Source organism: Lygodium microphyllum, chromosome 2, assembly GCF_053477565.2.
Source record: "Lygodium microphyllum isolate KBCC chromosome 2, Lygodium_microphyllum_v1.1.10, whole genome shotgun sequence".
Taxonomy (NCBI): Eukaryota; Viridiplantae; Streptophyta; class Polypodiopsida; order Schizaeales; family Lygodiaceae; genus Lygodium; species Lygodium microphyllum.
The window spans coordinates 3,176,963-3,194,565 of record NC_141136.1 but is presented as its reverse complement, the minus strand read 5'-3'; the positions used below and the strand labels follow the sequence as shown (position 1 = coordinate 3,194,565).

The window sequence follows — 17,603 nt, the reverse complement described above, 5'->3', positions numbered from 1 at the left end:
TACATAAACTTCCTCTTGAAGTTCCCCATGTAAAAATGCAGTCTTGATATCCAGCTGATGCACTGTCCAACCATAATGTGCAGCCAAAGCAATCATAGACCTGATGGTCATCATACGAGAAGTAGGAGCAAATGTCTCCTCATAGTCAATGCCCTTTTTCTGTGCGTAGCCTTTAGCTACAAGCCGTGCCTTGTATTTATCAATGGATCCATCTGCTTTCCTTTTCAGTTTGTAGACCCATTTCGTTCCAATGGCTTTCTTCCCAAATGGCAAAGACATCAAATCCCAAGTTTGATTCTTAGTGATAGAATCTAATTCAGCTTGCATTGCTACCATCCAATGCACACTATGTTGTGCATCCTCAAAACATTCAGGCTCTTCATTATCAAAAGTACTTGCTGCCATAACAAACTCCATGGTATGTGCTGAATCATGCAAACGAGTTTGCCTTCTAGTACGACCAGCCATGGGTGCATCCAAAGGACTATCTTACATAGTCTGCAAATACCATCTAGGTAACTGTCTAGCTTCCTGACTGTGTGCAAGCTCTTGCTGAATTTCAGTTTCAGCATTATGCTGAATATTCCGATCAGCCAATGGCTGAATTTCTGCACTTTCCATAGGAGCAGCTGGCTGAACATTAGGTTCATTTTCTGAAGCTCCAACTGAATCACCAAAAGTAATGGGCAGCAGCCCTTCAAAAACATCACGGGCAGCCTGATATGTGTCCAAACCAGCCAAGGATAATTCTGATTTTTCATCAAAAACATCCCTGCTGACAAAAACCTTCTTTGTAACGGGATCATAGAGTCTGTAGCCTTTGCTCTCACTGCTATATCCCATAAAAATGCACTTAACAGCCTTGTTGTCCAACTTTTTTCTAAGTACCTGTGGAATATGGGCATAGGCAAGACACCCAAAGGTACGGAAGTGGCCAACAGAAGATTTACGGCTGTTCCAAGCCTCAAAAGGTGTGATGGTCTTCAAGGCTTTGGTAGGGCATCTGTTCAAAATATGGCAAGCACACATGACTGCTTCCATCCAAAAACTATGAGGCAAGCTCTTTGCCTTCAGCATAAATCTGGCCATCTCCATGAGTGACCGATTCTTCCTCTCTGCTACCCCATTCTGCTGTGGAGTATAGGCAGTAGTGTACTGATGGACTATGCCTTTCTGCTTCAAAAAGGAATTCAGCATAGAGGACATGTATTCCCCCCCTCGGTCCGAACGAAGAGTCTTAATTTTGCATCCAGATTGATTTTCAACAACTGCACTGAAAGCCAAAAATGCATCATACACTTCTGACTTCTTTTTCAAACAGTAGACCCAGCAAAAACGTGTAAAATCATCAATGAATGTCACAAAATAATAACAACCGCCCAATGACATTGTTTGCATAGGCCCACAAACACCTGAATGCACCAACTACAATCTGGTTGTTGCTCTGAAAGCAACATCACGGGGAAATGAGAAACGATGCATTTTTCCCAAAATGCATCCCTCGCATAAGTGCTCAGGAGGTCTCTCCAAGAGAGGTAAGCCATCCAGCATTTGAGTACGCTGCAAAAGCATCAAGCTGCCAAAGTTTACATACCCCAAACGAGCATGCCATAACTCCGCCTGTATCATAGCAGGAGTAAGAGTGGATGTCAAGTATGCCGATTGATCTACTGAAAGAGCATCCAACTCATATAAACCATAACACAAAGATCCTATCAAGACCAAAGTCATGCGTTCTTTATCTCTAACCATGCAACGGTCTTCGTCAAATGTGACCTGCAAACCACAACGTGCCAAAGAAGAAATAGATAGCAAATTCTTCTTGATCCCAGGCACAAACAAAGCATCCTGCAGGTGGAGAATAGAGCCATCAATGGTTGTGAGATGAATCTCCCCAATACCACGAACAGGGTATGATGCATTATTGGCACACTGTACAGATTTCCCAACGGGAGGTGCACTCACTGAAGCAAACAAATCTCTGCGAGATGTAATATGCCTAGAAGCACTACTGTCAAAAAACCAAGTGTCAGCATCTTCTGTAGAGCTAAGTGCTCTATCAGCCCAAGAGATGTCATAACTGCAAGTGTAAAAACAATAGTCCCTGTCCACAACAAAGGACGCGGACTCACTAGCAGTAGAAGGAGTAGTAGAAACAGACATTCCTGACTCCTTCTTCTTCTCTTTGGCAATGCGCTTAGCAATGTCAAAGCAGTAAGGGCTGGAAATCTGCAAATTTCCAGAAATTGCAGCAAGCACACTTCTGCAATTAATGTGCAAGGGTGTACTCTGTCAAAAACTGTCTCTAATGCACGCTTCCCAAGGTGCAAACAATGCTCAGCAACACTGTAATATCAAAATCCCCAAAATTTCTGCCAAAATTTCTGTAACAAATACCCCAGAATGTGCATTTAATGTGTCTCTATCACAGACACAAGCACGTGTCCCAATGCAGAAAACTGATCCTGCTGCTGCTGTCACAGACACAGGCACGTGTCCCAATGCAGAAAACTGATCCTGCTGCTGCACGAACTCCTGTGTTTGAAATAAAAAATGCAAAATGTTACCTCTGCAGAATGATTGCAGCTGACTGACGACGTGCACGGATCCCGAGGCAACGTCTACGCACAGGAACAGGTTGGCGAACCTGGTGGCGGGCTGCTGCACATTCAGGAGGCGGCACCTACAGACAGATGTCTCGTGCAGGCCAGTGGCGCGCGCAGGTACAGGTGGCGAGCTGGCGGAGTAGGCGGCGCCTCCAGCTAACAGGTGGCGCTGAGGGCATCTGCAAGTGGCGCGCAGGGCAGAGAAGACTGCCCCTGCAGCTGGAGAGTGGCGCGCTGGCGGCTGGAGCTGCGCGCTGGCGGACTGACAGGCGCAGGCAGGACTGGGTAGGTACAGGCGGCGCCTCCAGCTGACAGGTGGCGACTGCGCCTGCAGCTGGCTGGAGCTGCGCGCTTGCAGACTTGACGACTGGAGCTAGCGGCCTGGGGCAGAACTGGCGGCTGGGGCAGAACTGGTGGCTGGGGCAGAACTGACGGGAGCTGCAGACTGCAGACTGGTGGTGAGCTCACAGCTGAGCTCTGATACCAAATGTGAGGGGGTGAGAGAATCAAGGTACAGCTGAGAGTGCAGTAGACAATGTGAGAGTGAGAGAGACAGAGTGAAGCACAACACCCAATCCAATAGACTGAAAGAGTGTAGAATGAAAGTACAAAGTACAACCCTTAAACCTTAGGGTTGTAGGGGGTGTTCACACCCGAACACGGTAAGTGCCCATAAGTGTGTAACATAAGCACATAAGCACATACGAAAATAAGACTATAAGTCTGGGGGAAAAAACCTCTCCTACCGAGAGTAAAAAGTGCCCCAGTGTCCTACTAATCACCGACACTCCCATATGAGCGTAGGCGTAAGTGAGACGTGAGTCAAATACCCAACAAACACCCCCTCTCAAGCCCAAAAAGGGGAACAAGAGAAAAGTGAGGTGGAGATGCAATGCTACATACTAAAGAATGCCCATGCAGCAAGCGCTACTTGGACACTGTTCCTCGTGGGGAAATTGTTCACTTGCCCAAGCACCCTAGTACAAAGATGGTAAAAACATGCAATGCATAGGAGGAATGTCGGACTTTGTGTGGTGTCGAGAACCATAAGGATAGGCCCATACAAAATCTAGGGAGGTGGCTCCATGCTGACCAAGAGACGAAGAAGATCCACCCTATTATCTGAGAATACCACCTAAAAGGAGACCTTTGAAGATAGTCAAGAGATTGGATGAGCTGTAGAATCCGAAACTCAACCTTGGGAGAGAAGCCACTAGCTCCATGACTCCATACGGGAAGAAATACAAAGGCCTATCCACCAAGCCGCTACTAAAGACCCAAGGGCCCCGATCTAAGTAGGTCCTCTAGATCCTGGGTATGAGTAGAGGAAACGACTGCTCAAAGGAGAGCCACTCCTCGCAAGTGAAAGGTGGTGCTGTGTGAAAAACTTCATGGCACATAGGGTCCCTCTTTGAATCGGAAGAAATAGAAGTAGAAGCCCCCTATGAAGCCGAAGAAAAACTAGAAGCCCCTCTAAGGGTGAAGGAAGAAAATCCCCCTCTGAATCCTAGTCTGAGAGAGAAAGGGAATCCAACCACTCATGGCTCACGAACTACGAAGCATCTGATGATAAAGGAAGTGCCGCCGATCCTATGGTAGAAGGTATCTAGGGCTCTTCTGCTCAGAAGAAGAAGCCAGAAAGCATCGAGAAGTGGCTCTCAAATCTGAGTGGAAGAGGATGAGGAACAGTCGCGAGCTGTCAAGAGAGTGGACTGTGAAGGAGATGTGGGCCGTGGAAGCAACTATCCCCGAAAGTGGGTGGGAGAAACCTTCACGCAATGGGGTGGTCTCTAAGAGGGGTTATTGCCTCATAAGGTCTTAGAGCTTCCGTGTGCTCGAAGGGACTTAGTGCGCGTTGGTTGCAGCTTATTGCCTTGAGCATAATACTCCAATAGCCGATGCAAAACGATCTCTATGGCCCAGAAAGGAGAGGTGGCACAAGGAGTGCTTGGTGGAAAACGCATATACTTCTGGGGGTGGGGGAGCAAAGGTCGAAGTCAACAGTCTCCGGTGGGATGTCCGTTCGTGCCACAGTAGTAGCACCCGGTAGATGGGCAATCTGTCGGTGGAGATGCCATGGTACCGTGCTGGCAAACTGGAGAAGAGTGTGTGGCAGGGAGAAAAACAATATCTCCCAATGCGTGTCGGAAATGATAGAGAAATCAAATCTTGATGTCAAACCTACCACCGGTCTTCGGCTTCTCTGATGAGGAGGATCTTTGTGGCTCTCTCAGCACCTCGAGCTCATATCGAAATGTGTAAGTGACCAAAGAGACAGTAGGATTTGCGAGGGAAAACACAGAGTGTGCACGGCAAACACTAAGAGAGAAAAGTAATATGGAAGATCATGAAAGATGAATCATGCTAATGAAGTGAATCCGATACAAGGGTGTCGTAGCACAAAGGAAGCCCTGGAGTGCAGGAAGACTGCTGAAGAAGCCTCTGACTCTGCAAACGCAAGATGAGGTGGTGTCACCTACAGTAGGGAGACTGCCGTCGAAGGGTGAGAAGCCTTTGAATCTGCAAACGCAAGGATAAAGAGTGGTACCTACAAGCAAGGAGACAACCGATGAAGCCTCCGTCTACAAACACAAGCCTAATGAGGTGACACCAGCTGCTAGAAGTGACGTTAGGTGGTGAGGATGAACCAGATAACAAAACGCAGATGAAGACAGCTTCTGGGAGTGAAATGCCAACTGTGGAGTGACGTCAGAAGGGTGGAAAGAAGCCAGGAACCAAACGCAAGGTGCAACTGCCTCTAATGAAGGTGACGCCTGACTATGAGGAGACATTTGCTCCTACATCCCATATGACTACCATTCGGTCTATGGTTGCTTTGGCAGCCCAATATGGTGGCTTGATATTAGGACTACATTTTTACATGAGGAACTTCAAGAAGAACTGTTTGTACAACAGCCCATTGGTTTTGCAGTTGAGGGATCCGAACACGTGGTATGCAAGCTGAAAAAGGCTTTGTATGGTTTGAACCAAGCTTCCCAAGCTTGGTATGTAAAAATTTATTCGTTTTTATTGAGCGAAGGGTTCATTAATAGATCATTAGAGTCTACACTTTATGTATGTAAAGAGGGGGGATCCTTGTTGGTCATATGTCTTTATGTTGTTGATCTTCTCGTTACAAGGACACATACTAATCATATTTGAGCATTCGAATAAAATTTGTAGCAAAATTTTCAAATGTCCGATTTGGGGCCCTTGCACTATTAACTAGGCATTCAGTTCATTCATGATGCTAGAGGCATTGGATTGTCATTGTCTAGATACATTGCTGAACTTCTTGAGAGGTTTGGCTTTCAGGATTGCAAGTCAGTCTGTACACCAATGGGACCTGGACTCAAGCTGTCCTTGCATGATGACAATGATTTGTTTAATATCCATACATATACTCCAGCAGTTGGATGTCTCATTTACGCATGCAACACAAGGCCGGATACTCAGTTTGCAGCTTCAGCCGTGAGGAGATATATGTAAGACTCTTGGCTTGCTTTATGCCAAGGGGGACCATTGCACCTACATATTTACAGTGATTCTAATTGGGCTGGTGATTATGATTCTGACCACTCCACTAGTGATAATTGTTTCTTTCTTAGCTCATCTTGTATCTCTTGGCTTAGCAAGAAACAATCCTGTGAAACTGAATACAAGGCAACTTTCACTACGACAATTGAATGTATATGGCTTAGACGCTTCTTGGCTGATTTAGATGTATCTGTGATGGGGCTTACTCCTTTGTTCACTAATAGTTAGAGTGCCATTACAATGGCACGAAACCCAGTGTTTCATGCACACGAAACACATTGAGATCCACTATCATTTTATCAAAGAGAGGCTATATGTAGGTGATATCAACCTTGTCTACTATCCTACCACCAATAATGTGGTAGACATCTTTACCAAAACTCTTCCTCTTGACAAATTTAAAGCATTCTGCAATGCTTTGAATTTGATCTTCTTTGGTGGATGATCGTTGTATATTGATCACTCTTCACTCCAGGGGGGGTTGTTAGGTTTGACTCACGTCCACACTCACAAAGGAGTGTCGGTGATCCTACTACAACTAGGGCACTTTTACTCTCCTTACAAAAGGTTTTTCCCCCAAGATTGATTTCCTTTTATTTTATGCACCTATGTCACATAGTTTAGACACTTATCGTGTTTTACACCTTTCGGGTGTGAACACACTCTAGCAACCCTAAGGTTTAAGGGTTGTACTTTGTACCAAAGGCTTTCTTCCCAATAGACAATGTCAATATATCCCATGTTTGATTCTTTATGATAGAATCAAATTCAGCTTGCATTGCCATTATCAAATGCACACTACGTTGTGCATCCTCAAAACATTTAGACTCCTCATCAAGTGTATGTGCTGCCATAACAAACTCCATTGTATTAGCACCATCATGTAGACGAGGTTGACTTCTAGTATGCCCAACAATAGGAGCATCCAAATGTCTATCTTTGATAGTTTGCAAGTACCATCTAGGCATCTGCCTAGCTCCTGATTGTGTACAAGCTTCTACTGAACCCCAAATTCAACATCTTGCTGAATATTCGGATCAGCCATAGGCTGAATTTCTGCATTACTCAATGGAGCAATTAGTTGAACATTATGTTCACTTGTTAAAGCTCCAGCTATATCACCAAATGAAATGGGCGGTAGCCCTTCAAATACATCATTGGCAGCTTGCTATGTATCAAAACCAGCAAGGGATGATTCTGAATTTTGATTTTGTCTTATAGGCCACATTGGCCTTATGTAGACATTAACATATCTTTCTTTCTTTCTCTCTCACCCTCTCCCTCTCTCTATCACAGTAGCAAAAGGGGGGGCAAGGGAGTAGTGTTGCCTGTCCTCTTTACGATTTTTTGGGGGGGCGGGGGGGGGGGGGGGGCGAGGGGGCGATGTGGAGTGGTGGTGTGGTAGTGCATGGTGGCACTGTAGTAGATTGATTGACAACCATCATCCACTTGTTCCTCCCCGTTATCATCACCTTCACTTCCTCTTCTTTCGTTATGTCATCGCCTCCTCCCTTCTCGTGCTCGTAATCATCATCTTCTTCGTCTTCTTTTCCCCTCCTCGGTGCCGTCGTGACTTGCCACCCTCCGCCACGTCGTTCACTTCTCCCCTCCCCCCCCCACCGCGCCACCTATCGGTGACGACAGAGGCGGTTGGGGGAGGGAGTTTTTTTTTTCGGGGGGGGGGGGAGATATATATCACAATTCCTGCCATCCAATGCACACTATGTTGTGCATCCTCAAAATATTTAGGCTGCTCATTATCAAGTGTATGTGCTGCCGTAACAAACTCCATTGTATTCGCACCATCATGCAGATGAGCTTGTCTTCTAGTATGACCAGCAATAGGAGCATCCAAATGACTATCTTTCATAGTCTGCAGGTGCCATCTAGGCATTTGCCTAGCGTCCATATTGTGTAACAAGCTCCTGCTAAACCTCAAATTTAGCATCTTGCTGAATATTCAGATTAGCCATAGGCTAAATTTATGCATTACTCAATGGAGTAGCTAGATGAACATTAAGTTCACTTGTTGCAGCTCTCCAACTATATCACCGAAAGAAATGGGCAGCAGCCCTTCAAATATATCATTGGCAGCCTGATATGTATCAAAACCAGTAAGGGATAATTTTGATTTTCCATCAAAAATCACATCCCTACTGAAAAATACCTTCTTAGATACAGGATCATATAATCGATATCCTTTCCTCTCACGACTGTACCCTACAAAAATGCATTTAATAGCCCTATTATTTAACTTCTCAATTAGTACCTTGGGAATGTGAGCATATGCAAGATACCCAAAAGTACGGAAAAAGTCCAACAGAAGGTTTCTGACTGTTCCAAGCCTCAAAATGAGTGACATTCTTTAATGCCTCGATGGGGCACCTATTTAAAACATGGCAAGCACACATAACCGCTTCCATCCAAAAATTGTGTGGCAAGCTCTTTGCTTTCAGTATATATCTGGCCATCTCTATGAGTGACCGATTCTTCCCTCTCTGCAATCCCATCCTACTGTGGAGTATAAGCAATGGTGTACTAATGGATTATGGATAACACCTTTCTGCTTCAAAAAAGAATTTAGCATAGAAGGCATGTGTTCCTCCCTCGGTCCAAGCGGAGAGTCTTAACCCTGCAGCCACATTGATTTTCAAGAAGTGCTACAAAAGCCAAAAATACATCATACACTTCTGACTTTTTCACCAAAGAATAGACCAAACAAAAACGAGTAAAGTCATCAATGAAAGTGAAAAAATAGTCGCAGCCACCCAATGACTTTGTCTGCATAGTGCCACATACATTTGAGTGAAAAATCTATAATCTAGCAATTTCTCTAAAAGAAACCTCACGGAGAAACGAAAAACGATGCATTTTCACCAAAATACATTCCTCGCATATATGCTCAAGAGGTCTCTCCAAGAGAGGTAAACCATCAAGCATCTGTGTACGCTACATAAGCATCAAGCTACCATAGTTCGCATGTCCCATGCAAGCATGCCATAACTTCCGCTTGCAACAACATAGCAAGAGTAAGAGTAGACACTAGATAGACCGAATGATCAAGTGAAAAAGTACACAACCATATAACCCATGGCATAAAGTGCCGGTCAAAACCATAGTCACGTTGTTATTATCTCTGACCATTCATCTGTCATCATCAAAAGTGACTTGCAAACCACACCTTGCCAAAGAAGAAATAGATAACAAATTCTTATTTATGCCTCACAAAAATAAGGCATCCTGCAAGTGGAGAATAGAGCCATCAATGGCTATAAACACAATCTCCCCAATGCCTCTAACAGGGTATGATGCATTATTGGCACACTATACAGACTTGCTAGCAAGGGCTGCAATAATGGAAGAAAACAAATCCATACGGAATGTGATATGCCTAGACGCACCAATGCCAAAAAACCATGTGCTCCCATCCTCAGTAGAGCTAAATGCTCTATCATCCCAAGAAGATTCATAACTCCATGTGTAAAAACAATAGTTATGATCTCCAACAAAAGATGTGGACTCGGTAGTTGTAGAAGGTGCATCAAAGATAGACATCCTTGACTCCTCCTTAGCTATGCACTTTCTACGTTTTGTGATGTAGTGACCTGCCTTCTTGCAATAGTAGCACTTGCCCTTCTTGGCTTGCATGCCCCCTTGTTTCTTGCTACTCTGTGAAGCACCTAATGTCCCAAAGCTCTGTGGAGAATTTTTAGCTTGGCTGCCCTTGCCCTTCTCTCTTCCCATAAAAACCTCCTCTAAGGCTATAACATTCACACCATTGTTCTTTCTTGTCTGCTCTTCTTCTAAGAGCAAACTCACCAACTAAAGGAAAGTAATTGTTTGTGGGAAAATTCTCATGGTGAGGTTCAAGGCCGTATGAAAGGCTAAATACGAGGGCGGCAATGAATTCAAAGTAGTAGATATCAACTGTGCATTTGCATAATACTCATCTACATTCATAAGCTGCTCACACAAGTCCTGAACTTTATTTAGATAATCTTGCATAGAATCACTCTCATGCATCTTCACAGTGTCAAGCTCTTTCTTCAAGAAAGAGATACATGTCTCATTCTTTCCAACAAGCATCTGCTCTAAGGTTAGCCATGCTTCTCATGAAGAAGCTGCAGACCAAACGTGTGGAATGATGGACCACTAAACTGCCAATGCAATCAGCGACAAAGCCTGCACATCCCGTGTGTCCCATGCCTTTTGTGTTGTTGATCTCTCGGGAAGTGGCTGAGTTGGAGCAGACTGTGAACAGGCCAAGTTGCCCTTTGTCCACATCTTCCTAGAGGAGGTGTAGCACAGGAGCCACAACTCCAGGCCTAACTTCTTCACCACTAACATAATCTCAAAGATTCTTTGTAATCAGCACTCTTCATCATAAAAGACCATAGAGAATAGTTGTTGCCATCCAACCTATCCTCCTTGGACACATATATAAATACATCACCTCCCTGATTGGCCGTGATAAATGTCATTGATCAAAGGAGCAAAAGAGCAATACTTCAATCTGGACCAACTTGGAAATCCCAGAATTTTCAAAAATGACAGCAAGCATTTTGCTGTAATTAGCAAATTTAATCACACACTATCAAAAACTATCTGAAGTACATGCTGTCCAAGGTGCAAATAGTACTCAGCAACACTAAAAATACATAAGCCCCAAAATTTATTGTTCCCAAATGCACAAAATCAATCTCTTTCAGACTATCCACTGATGTACATTTGCCAATCTCAAAGCAAACAAAAAATTCCCCAAAATTTCACAAAATTTCTGCGAGAAATGTGTCCTAGACACTTGCAAGAGCAGAGAGATGCTGCCCGGGCACAAGCCCCTTCCAGTGAATGAGATCTGAGTTAAAAAATGATTAATTTTTTTTATTTTAACTCCGATTCTGAGATGTACCAGGTCGGTGATGGCCGAGCACTGGCTGAACTAGAGATGGCCTCCCAAGGCATATGTTGGTGGAGCTCGAACTGGAGGTGGGTGGGCTGCGCAGGGACAAGGCGCCTTTAGTACTGGTGGCGCCTACACAATGGGCGCAGGGAGCAGAATGAGCCGCAGGGAGTGGGCGCCTGCAGAATGGCTGACAGGCTAGGGCCATGCAAGCAGCTCAAGCAGCGCCAGGGAGCTGGTCGTGCAGAGGGCAGCACAAACAGGGGCACTGGAGGCAGACTTGGCCAGGCGACTGCTTAGTGGGCACTGCTGGAGGCAAGACAGGGACAGACCAAAGGGCAGGCACTCAAGCAGCTGGCAGGCGAACAGATCCAAGCTATCGGTGGCGTTGGGGTGCTGGCCAGCAAGGCAAGGGAGAGCAGTGAATGAGCTTAGTTAAGCAATGGGCTGCTCTCATACCAAATGTGAGGGGGGGAAGAATGCACTGAGATCAAAGCTCAAGCTCAGCTGAGAGTACAGTTAACAATGAAGAGTGTGTGTATGTGATAGCACGACACCCAATGCAATATCTAAAGAGTGTTAGATGCAAGTACAAAGTACAACCCTTAAACCTTAGGGTTGCTAGAGTGTGTTCACACCCGAAAGGTGTAAAACACAATAAGTGCCTAAAGTGTGTGACATAGGTGCATAAAATAAAAGGAAACAAATCTGGGGGAAAAAACATCTCGTAAGGAGAGTAAAAGTACCCTAGTGTACTACCAAGGATCACCAAAATAAGGGTAGGTCAGCCAGCAAAATGCCCCAAATAAGCATCATAAATGCCACAATAAAATGCCTAATATGCCAACCATTGCCTAGCACAGCTCACACTCATACATGAGCTGCCTTGAATACTAACACCTCTCCATTTCATCTCAAAACCTCAAGATGAGTGTGTGCTTTTGTGGGTCCTTCCCAACTCTCCAAGCTTTTGTAAAGGGGATTTCTTCTTCCTCTTTGTACCCAAGTCATAAGCACAAGGTCTTACCATCCTTCTCAGGCAATGAGCCCTCGTTGTTAGGTATGCCATTTACCTGTACGTTTAGTTGCCTTGCTGTTTTACAATGTGTACCTCCTTTTGATTGTCTTTTTCCACCTTTTTTATGCTGTCCTTCACTACCTCTACCCACACTTGTTGCATGGCCTCAAGCTTAACGTCCACCACTTTGGAGATTTTCTCCTTTGTGAGGGTCATCTTGTCTTGGATCTCTCCTTCCTCTCGTCCAACACACTTCAGAGTTACAATCTCCTCTTTTAGTTGCTGGATTTTGGTTAGTATGGGTGCCTTCTCATTCGTCCATTCTTGGGCTTCACTTTCAAGTTTTGAAAATTTGTCTAGTAGGCCTCACTGCACTTGACTAATGCTATTGTCCACAGTTTTTTTGTATTGCTTATGAGTGCATTCAATGCTTTCTCTAGCCTGTCTAGCTGGGAGTCCGCTTGCCATCTGTTTGTGATGTTGATCTCTGTTTCAAGTTTCGATCTCTGTTTCAAGTTTCGATGGCTACACGAATGTCAGGGCAGGATGATCAAGGCCCCCCATGATGAAAATGGATGTGTGGATACAAGTAGGGTCTGCAAACAATGGGCTAGGAGCGTAAGGCTAAGGTGGGCAAAGGGTGCGCGTCTCTTAGGTTGGGGCAAGTTGGGGAATGCTGCTCAAGGGGGAGGCAAAGCTATTACAAGTTCCACGGCGAAGGCCGATAGGCTAGGCGCAAAAGGACAGAGGGTTAGGGTAGGTAGCCTAGGGGCAAGGCGAGCTGATAGTGGATAGGCAAGGCGTGAATTAGTGGTAAAATGAAGCCAGGATAGGGCAGGGAATGCTAGTCAAGGCTGCGACGGAGCAGTCACAAGTTAGAGGGTTAGGGCAGATAGGCTAGGGGCAAGGGCGGGTGGCTTAGGGGTAGGGCGAGCTAGTAGTGGATGGGTAGGCTAGGTACTAGGCAAGGTGGGAGTGCATAGGTGAACAAGGACAAGGCAGGAGAGGTGAAGGCAGAGGCGGAGCAGTCACATGTCAAAGGGCGAGGCCCAATGGCCTAGAGGCGAGGTGAGTTGGTACTAGGTGGGCAAGGCAAGTATTGGCTAGGGTGAGAGTGCAGAGAGCAGGGCGGGAGTCCATAGTGCGAGGCACATGTGGACAAGGACAAGGTGGGAGACCGGCAAACAAAAAAATATTCTTTGATGTGTGATAGAGGGAGAAAGAAAGAAAGATCTATTAACGTCTCTAGAAGGCTAGAATGGCCTATGGGACCATAACTAATACAACTATCATCATCATCTCTCATCAAAGAAGAAAACAAATTTATGTCTAAGTCTACATAATAAATTGAAATTGAAAATGAATAATATGGAAAACAAAGAATATGAAAAACTGAAAAACTGAAAAGAGTATAGAATATCTCCCTCTCACAGTAAGGAATCCACCAAGACCTTGCAAACTACCCCCGCCGGTAATCTTCGTCTATTACGAGCAATCATGATGTGAATGTGTCGCATATGAGCATGCCTGCATTGCCAAGCAAGAGTCCTAGGGCATCGTGCTTTGCATAACACTATTGCTCTATCTGTTGTGATGCCACCTGATGATGTCCCTCGATGGCGCCTGTTAGTAGGAGGTGTAGTGTCTAAGGTGGTAGTGGCTAGAGGGGTCAGCTACACTAAAAATGTTTCTAACTGCTCTCTAGAGGGGTGGATGTGACGGGGGTTGGCTCTGATCCCGTAACAATGCTGCTCTATGCCATTGGAGCTCCAATAAGAAAAGGCCCAAACATCTCTAGTCCTCATATTCCATCACCCGTCTCAATGGTCCAAAGCTCTCCTTTAAGAGGCAATGGTATTGGCCTCGAATATCATAGTATACAGTGCATCTACAAATGTAGTGTTCATCCGTCTCTACCTCCCACCCACAAAGCTGGCACATCCTCACATTTGCTACAGCAGGGCTTCAATCATCAACTCATGTGATGAGGTGGGGATCTGTCCAGTAGCAACTCGAAGCCCATGAGAAAGTTGAGCATCCATATATCTCGGCCACACTATGAAACCATCCTTGGAAAGCTACAAGAAGTGACATTGGTATTGCGCCATCTTCATGCCTAATGGGAAAGGGGACTTGGACCAAGTCTTCTCTGTCTCCACTTTAGTGATGTCTGCTCTAATCAATGGTCCGTATCAAATTCGGACGCGGACCCATATAAACTATCTGATACAATGGGCATATAAGCAAATCTTGTAACAAAAGGCTTGGTAGTTCAAGTGTGTTGTTTGCCCAGAAAATGTTGGTGATTGTTGGCCTCTTCTTCACAAATCTTACCATATTTCTTGCTATCTTGAAGATGTTGCCAATCCAAGATATTTTACCAATATCTCAATGAGAAAGTCAAGGCAATTTGAAGCACATGGAGTCCACTTAATGCTCAAAAAGTCATCCTCAAGCGTACGTCCCATGGCCCCTTTATTGCTACTGAGACCATCATGGGACTAGATGTGGACCACTCTGCCATATTAAGCACAAATTGTTCAAATCTAGGCACATCACAAAATTGTGGAGGAGATATACAAAGTGTACGATAAGCTAGATGAGATATGAGGGCCCTTCCTCATCACTTGCTGAATATATTATTACATCCCATCACACTCATTTCATAGAGTTAGTGCTAGATTGCTCGCCACTCATTATAATCATGATTGTACTCTTAAAACACGTTAGATAGCAATAGTCAGCTAGACATGGGATACATTTGACTAGACTAAGATTGTCATTTTTTACATGGTAGTCAAGACATGGACTTGTGGCCAATTTGGCCTTTGGTAGGCATTCTTATATTTCACATTTGTCTCCTTCTTTCTCTCTCTCTATAGCCAGCATGTACACCCATGTAGTCAATCCCTGCTCAAACCTCCCCCCATGGCACCTAAGGGCTATGGAGAGTCCTTCAGCATATCTTGGAAAAAGAAAGACCAGGAAAGTACAATCATTGATTATAAGGAAGTACTATTAGCCATTTTCGCTCTTTGTGCCATTTGAACTGATGGACAAAGCATGGCACCTAAGGGCTACGGAGATTCCTTCAGCCTATCTTCAAGAAAGAAAGTTCAAAAAAGGACAATCCTCCGTTATAAGGAAGTACTGTTAGTCATTTTCGCACTTTGTAACATTTGAACCTCAGGTTGTTCACCGAGGTGCTAAGTGATGGACAAATCATTTTTCCAAAAAAATCAAGCAAATGACATAGCTACCAGGTGCCTGCAGCAGATCTATGCCTAATTTTCACTATAATCAGCCAAAACAAAATCCAGTAAAACAGCTTAGGAGCTAGTGGCCAGCATAACTGCCTGGAAAATTTAAGCCAAGCTGTACAAAACAAAATCCACAGATTTGTGGAGCTAAAGCAATCACAGATGTGGAATGGTAACATTTACATGTTCATGGCCTCTTGGAACAGGACAAGGTGATTCTAGAGCTACACACAAGCAAACCAGAAGGTAGATAATCATAGTGCACCTAATTCTGTAATGATTTCTCCAACACTAAAGTTTGCAATCCCAAAGGTTTTCCTTTCTTGGGGCGACAAAAGCCTAAACACTTGAACTTAGGATCCACACAGCTTACCAATGAATGGCAATAAAGGTCTTGTAGTCTGAGCAATCAATCATATCATGAATCCTTAATCCCTTAGCATAAGCAGACACTGAAGCATGAACTATGACCTATTCGTTCAGAAATACAATCTCTTCACTCTGGCTATTTAGTCAGAAACTGAAGAATATATCAGGGCATGAATGTTTTATTTGGATTTCCCTGTTGGAAAGAGAAGAAACAACAGTTAAAGTAAATGACAATTATACAAGTCACTCTGAACTGCGCACTCAAAATCCAATCAAAGTTGAAAACCCCAGTAGAGCACCTCGAGTTGCAGTTGAAGCATCCCTTGCCATTGACAACTAATGGTATCTAATGAATCTGAAAAGGACAATCCAAAGCAAATCAGTTTTAATGTGGCTCATACGACGATCAGGATTACAGCTTTTTTGAACATCATCTTACTTGCTGTGAGATGTTTGCACCCAACAAGTGATAATTTTCTCATATTTTGGCAGTTTCTACTCAGAAGATACAAATCCTCATCTGTCATCCACTCAGCTCCCCTCTTTATCGTCAAAGATGTTAGGTTAGTGGTGATGTCTCTAGCAAAACTTGGAGACACATCCTGCAAGCAGTGATCAAGTACAAGCTCCCGAATATTTTGTAAGTTGTGTAGCGAGTTCATAAGGCTCTCACTTGAGGCAACCTGCCATCACACACTAATGAGGGTCACCTTCAAATGTATAAAGGTCTTTGGCACACTAAAATGAGCAAGTTAAAGCACAAAAATCATAATAAGTGTGTCATTCCAAGTTTGTCTTTTACATCCTTCTTGATTCAGTCTCTCCTCTCACTTCTATAGAGACTTTGGAGGGCTTTCTTTCCATGCAATTTAAGCCCATACTTCCCGGTTGAGCATAGTTTTTTGAATCCATGGTGCTATTTCTTTTACTTTTCAAGTTGGTGGCTCTTTCTACAACATGCAAGTACATCAAAACTCCAGGGCTTAAGTGGGCAACCAGAAGCCACAGCAGAGCTTGAAATCAGTGCTGTGATTTGAAGAGCAAAAAAAGTGAAATAAGCTGCTACACAGTGAAGAGAAGTGGCATCTCCTGCACTATTGCTCAGATGAGGTGTCAGTGCAAAGCTAATGATATAACTACTAATACCAAAACTTCTTTGTGGGAGTTTTGTTTTTTTGTTTGTTAGACATTGGGCGAACGTGGTGCCCCACCTAGCACTACCATAGATGACAAAGGGGAAGGGGGAACGGGCTGAACTGCCTTGGTCAAGGATGGCCTAGGAGAAAAGGGTGCAGGTGCAGCTATCTCTAACACCACTGGTGCAGGTGGCAGAATTGCTGACAAGTCGCTTTAAGCAATGTGCCCCTCGCTACTTGTTGCTTCTCTCTCTCTCTCTCTCTCTCTCTCTCTCATAGCATCCTCCTCTATAGATTCCTGATCCACCCAGTTATTCAAACCTAACTAAATTCCTGATCCACCTAATTATCATCTCCATTACCTGAAAGCATAGTGAAAATTGTTCAAGAGATGGACAAATCTGTGAAAGATTGACAAGCTGCTCATCAGAGATTCTTGCACCCAACCCAAATGATAAGCTTCGCAAGTGGAAAAGAGAATCTTTCCAAGTCTCTAAAGTAGAATCAGAAAACCCCCAACCAACTGCCAGATCCTGAAAAACCATTTCTTTTGGTAATGCCTCCTTCAAAAAAGAAACTGCTGGCAAGAAGTCCCCGTCTATTACACTTGGTTTGCATCCCCTTATGTTAAGAACTTTGAGACTCGGATTTCTCAGGATTACATGAGCCAGTCCAACATGCGAAACCTGCAGAAAATAACTTAGACTTCCAGAAAGAGAACACCATGCTAAAACATAAGGGCATAAAGAGAATCACTATATAAAAGCCAATATGTTT

General features: G+C 44.3%; 1 protein-coding gene across 3 annotated transcripts in view; it reads right to left on the bottom strand.

Annotated features, from left to right (window-relative positions):
• Positions 1 to 17,603, bottom strand: part of LOC148039427 (ubiquitin-protein ligase) — a 230,060-nt gene that overhangs the window by 37,882 nt on the left and 174,575 nt on the right. For all 3 annotated transcript variants that reach the window (XM_087690579.1, XM_087690587.1, XM_087690593.1), the window contains 3 exons: positions 17,189 to 17,512; positions 16,130 to 16,373; positions 15,990 to 16,045 (listed from right to left, as the gene is read on the bottom strand). In XM_087690579.1, the coding sequence (XP_087546705.1) occupies positions 15,990 to 16,045; positions 16,130 to 16,373; positions 17,189 to 17,512 (624 nt within the window). The remainder of the gene's footprint in view (positions 1 to 15,989; positions 16,046 to 16,129; positions 16,374 to 17,188; positions 17,513 to 17,603) is intronic.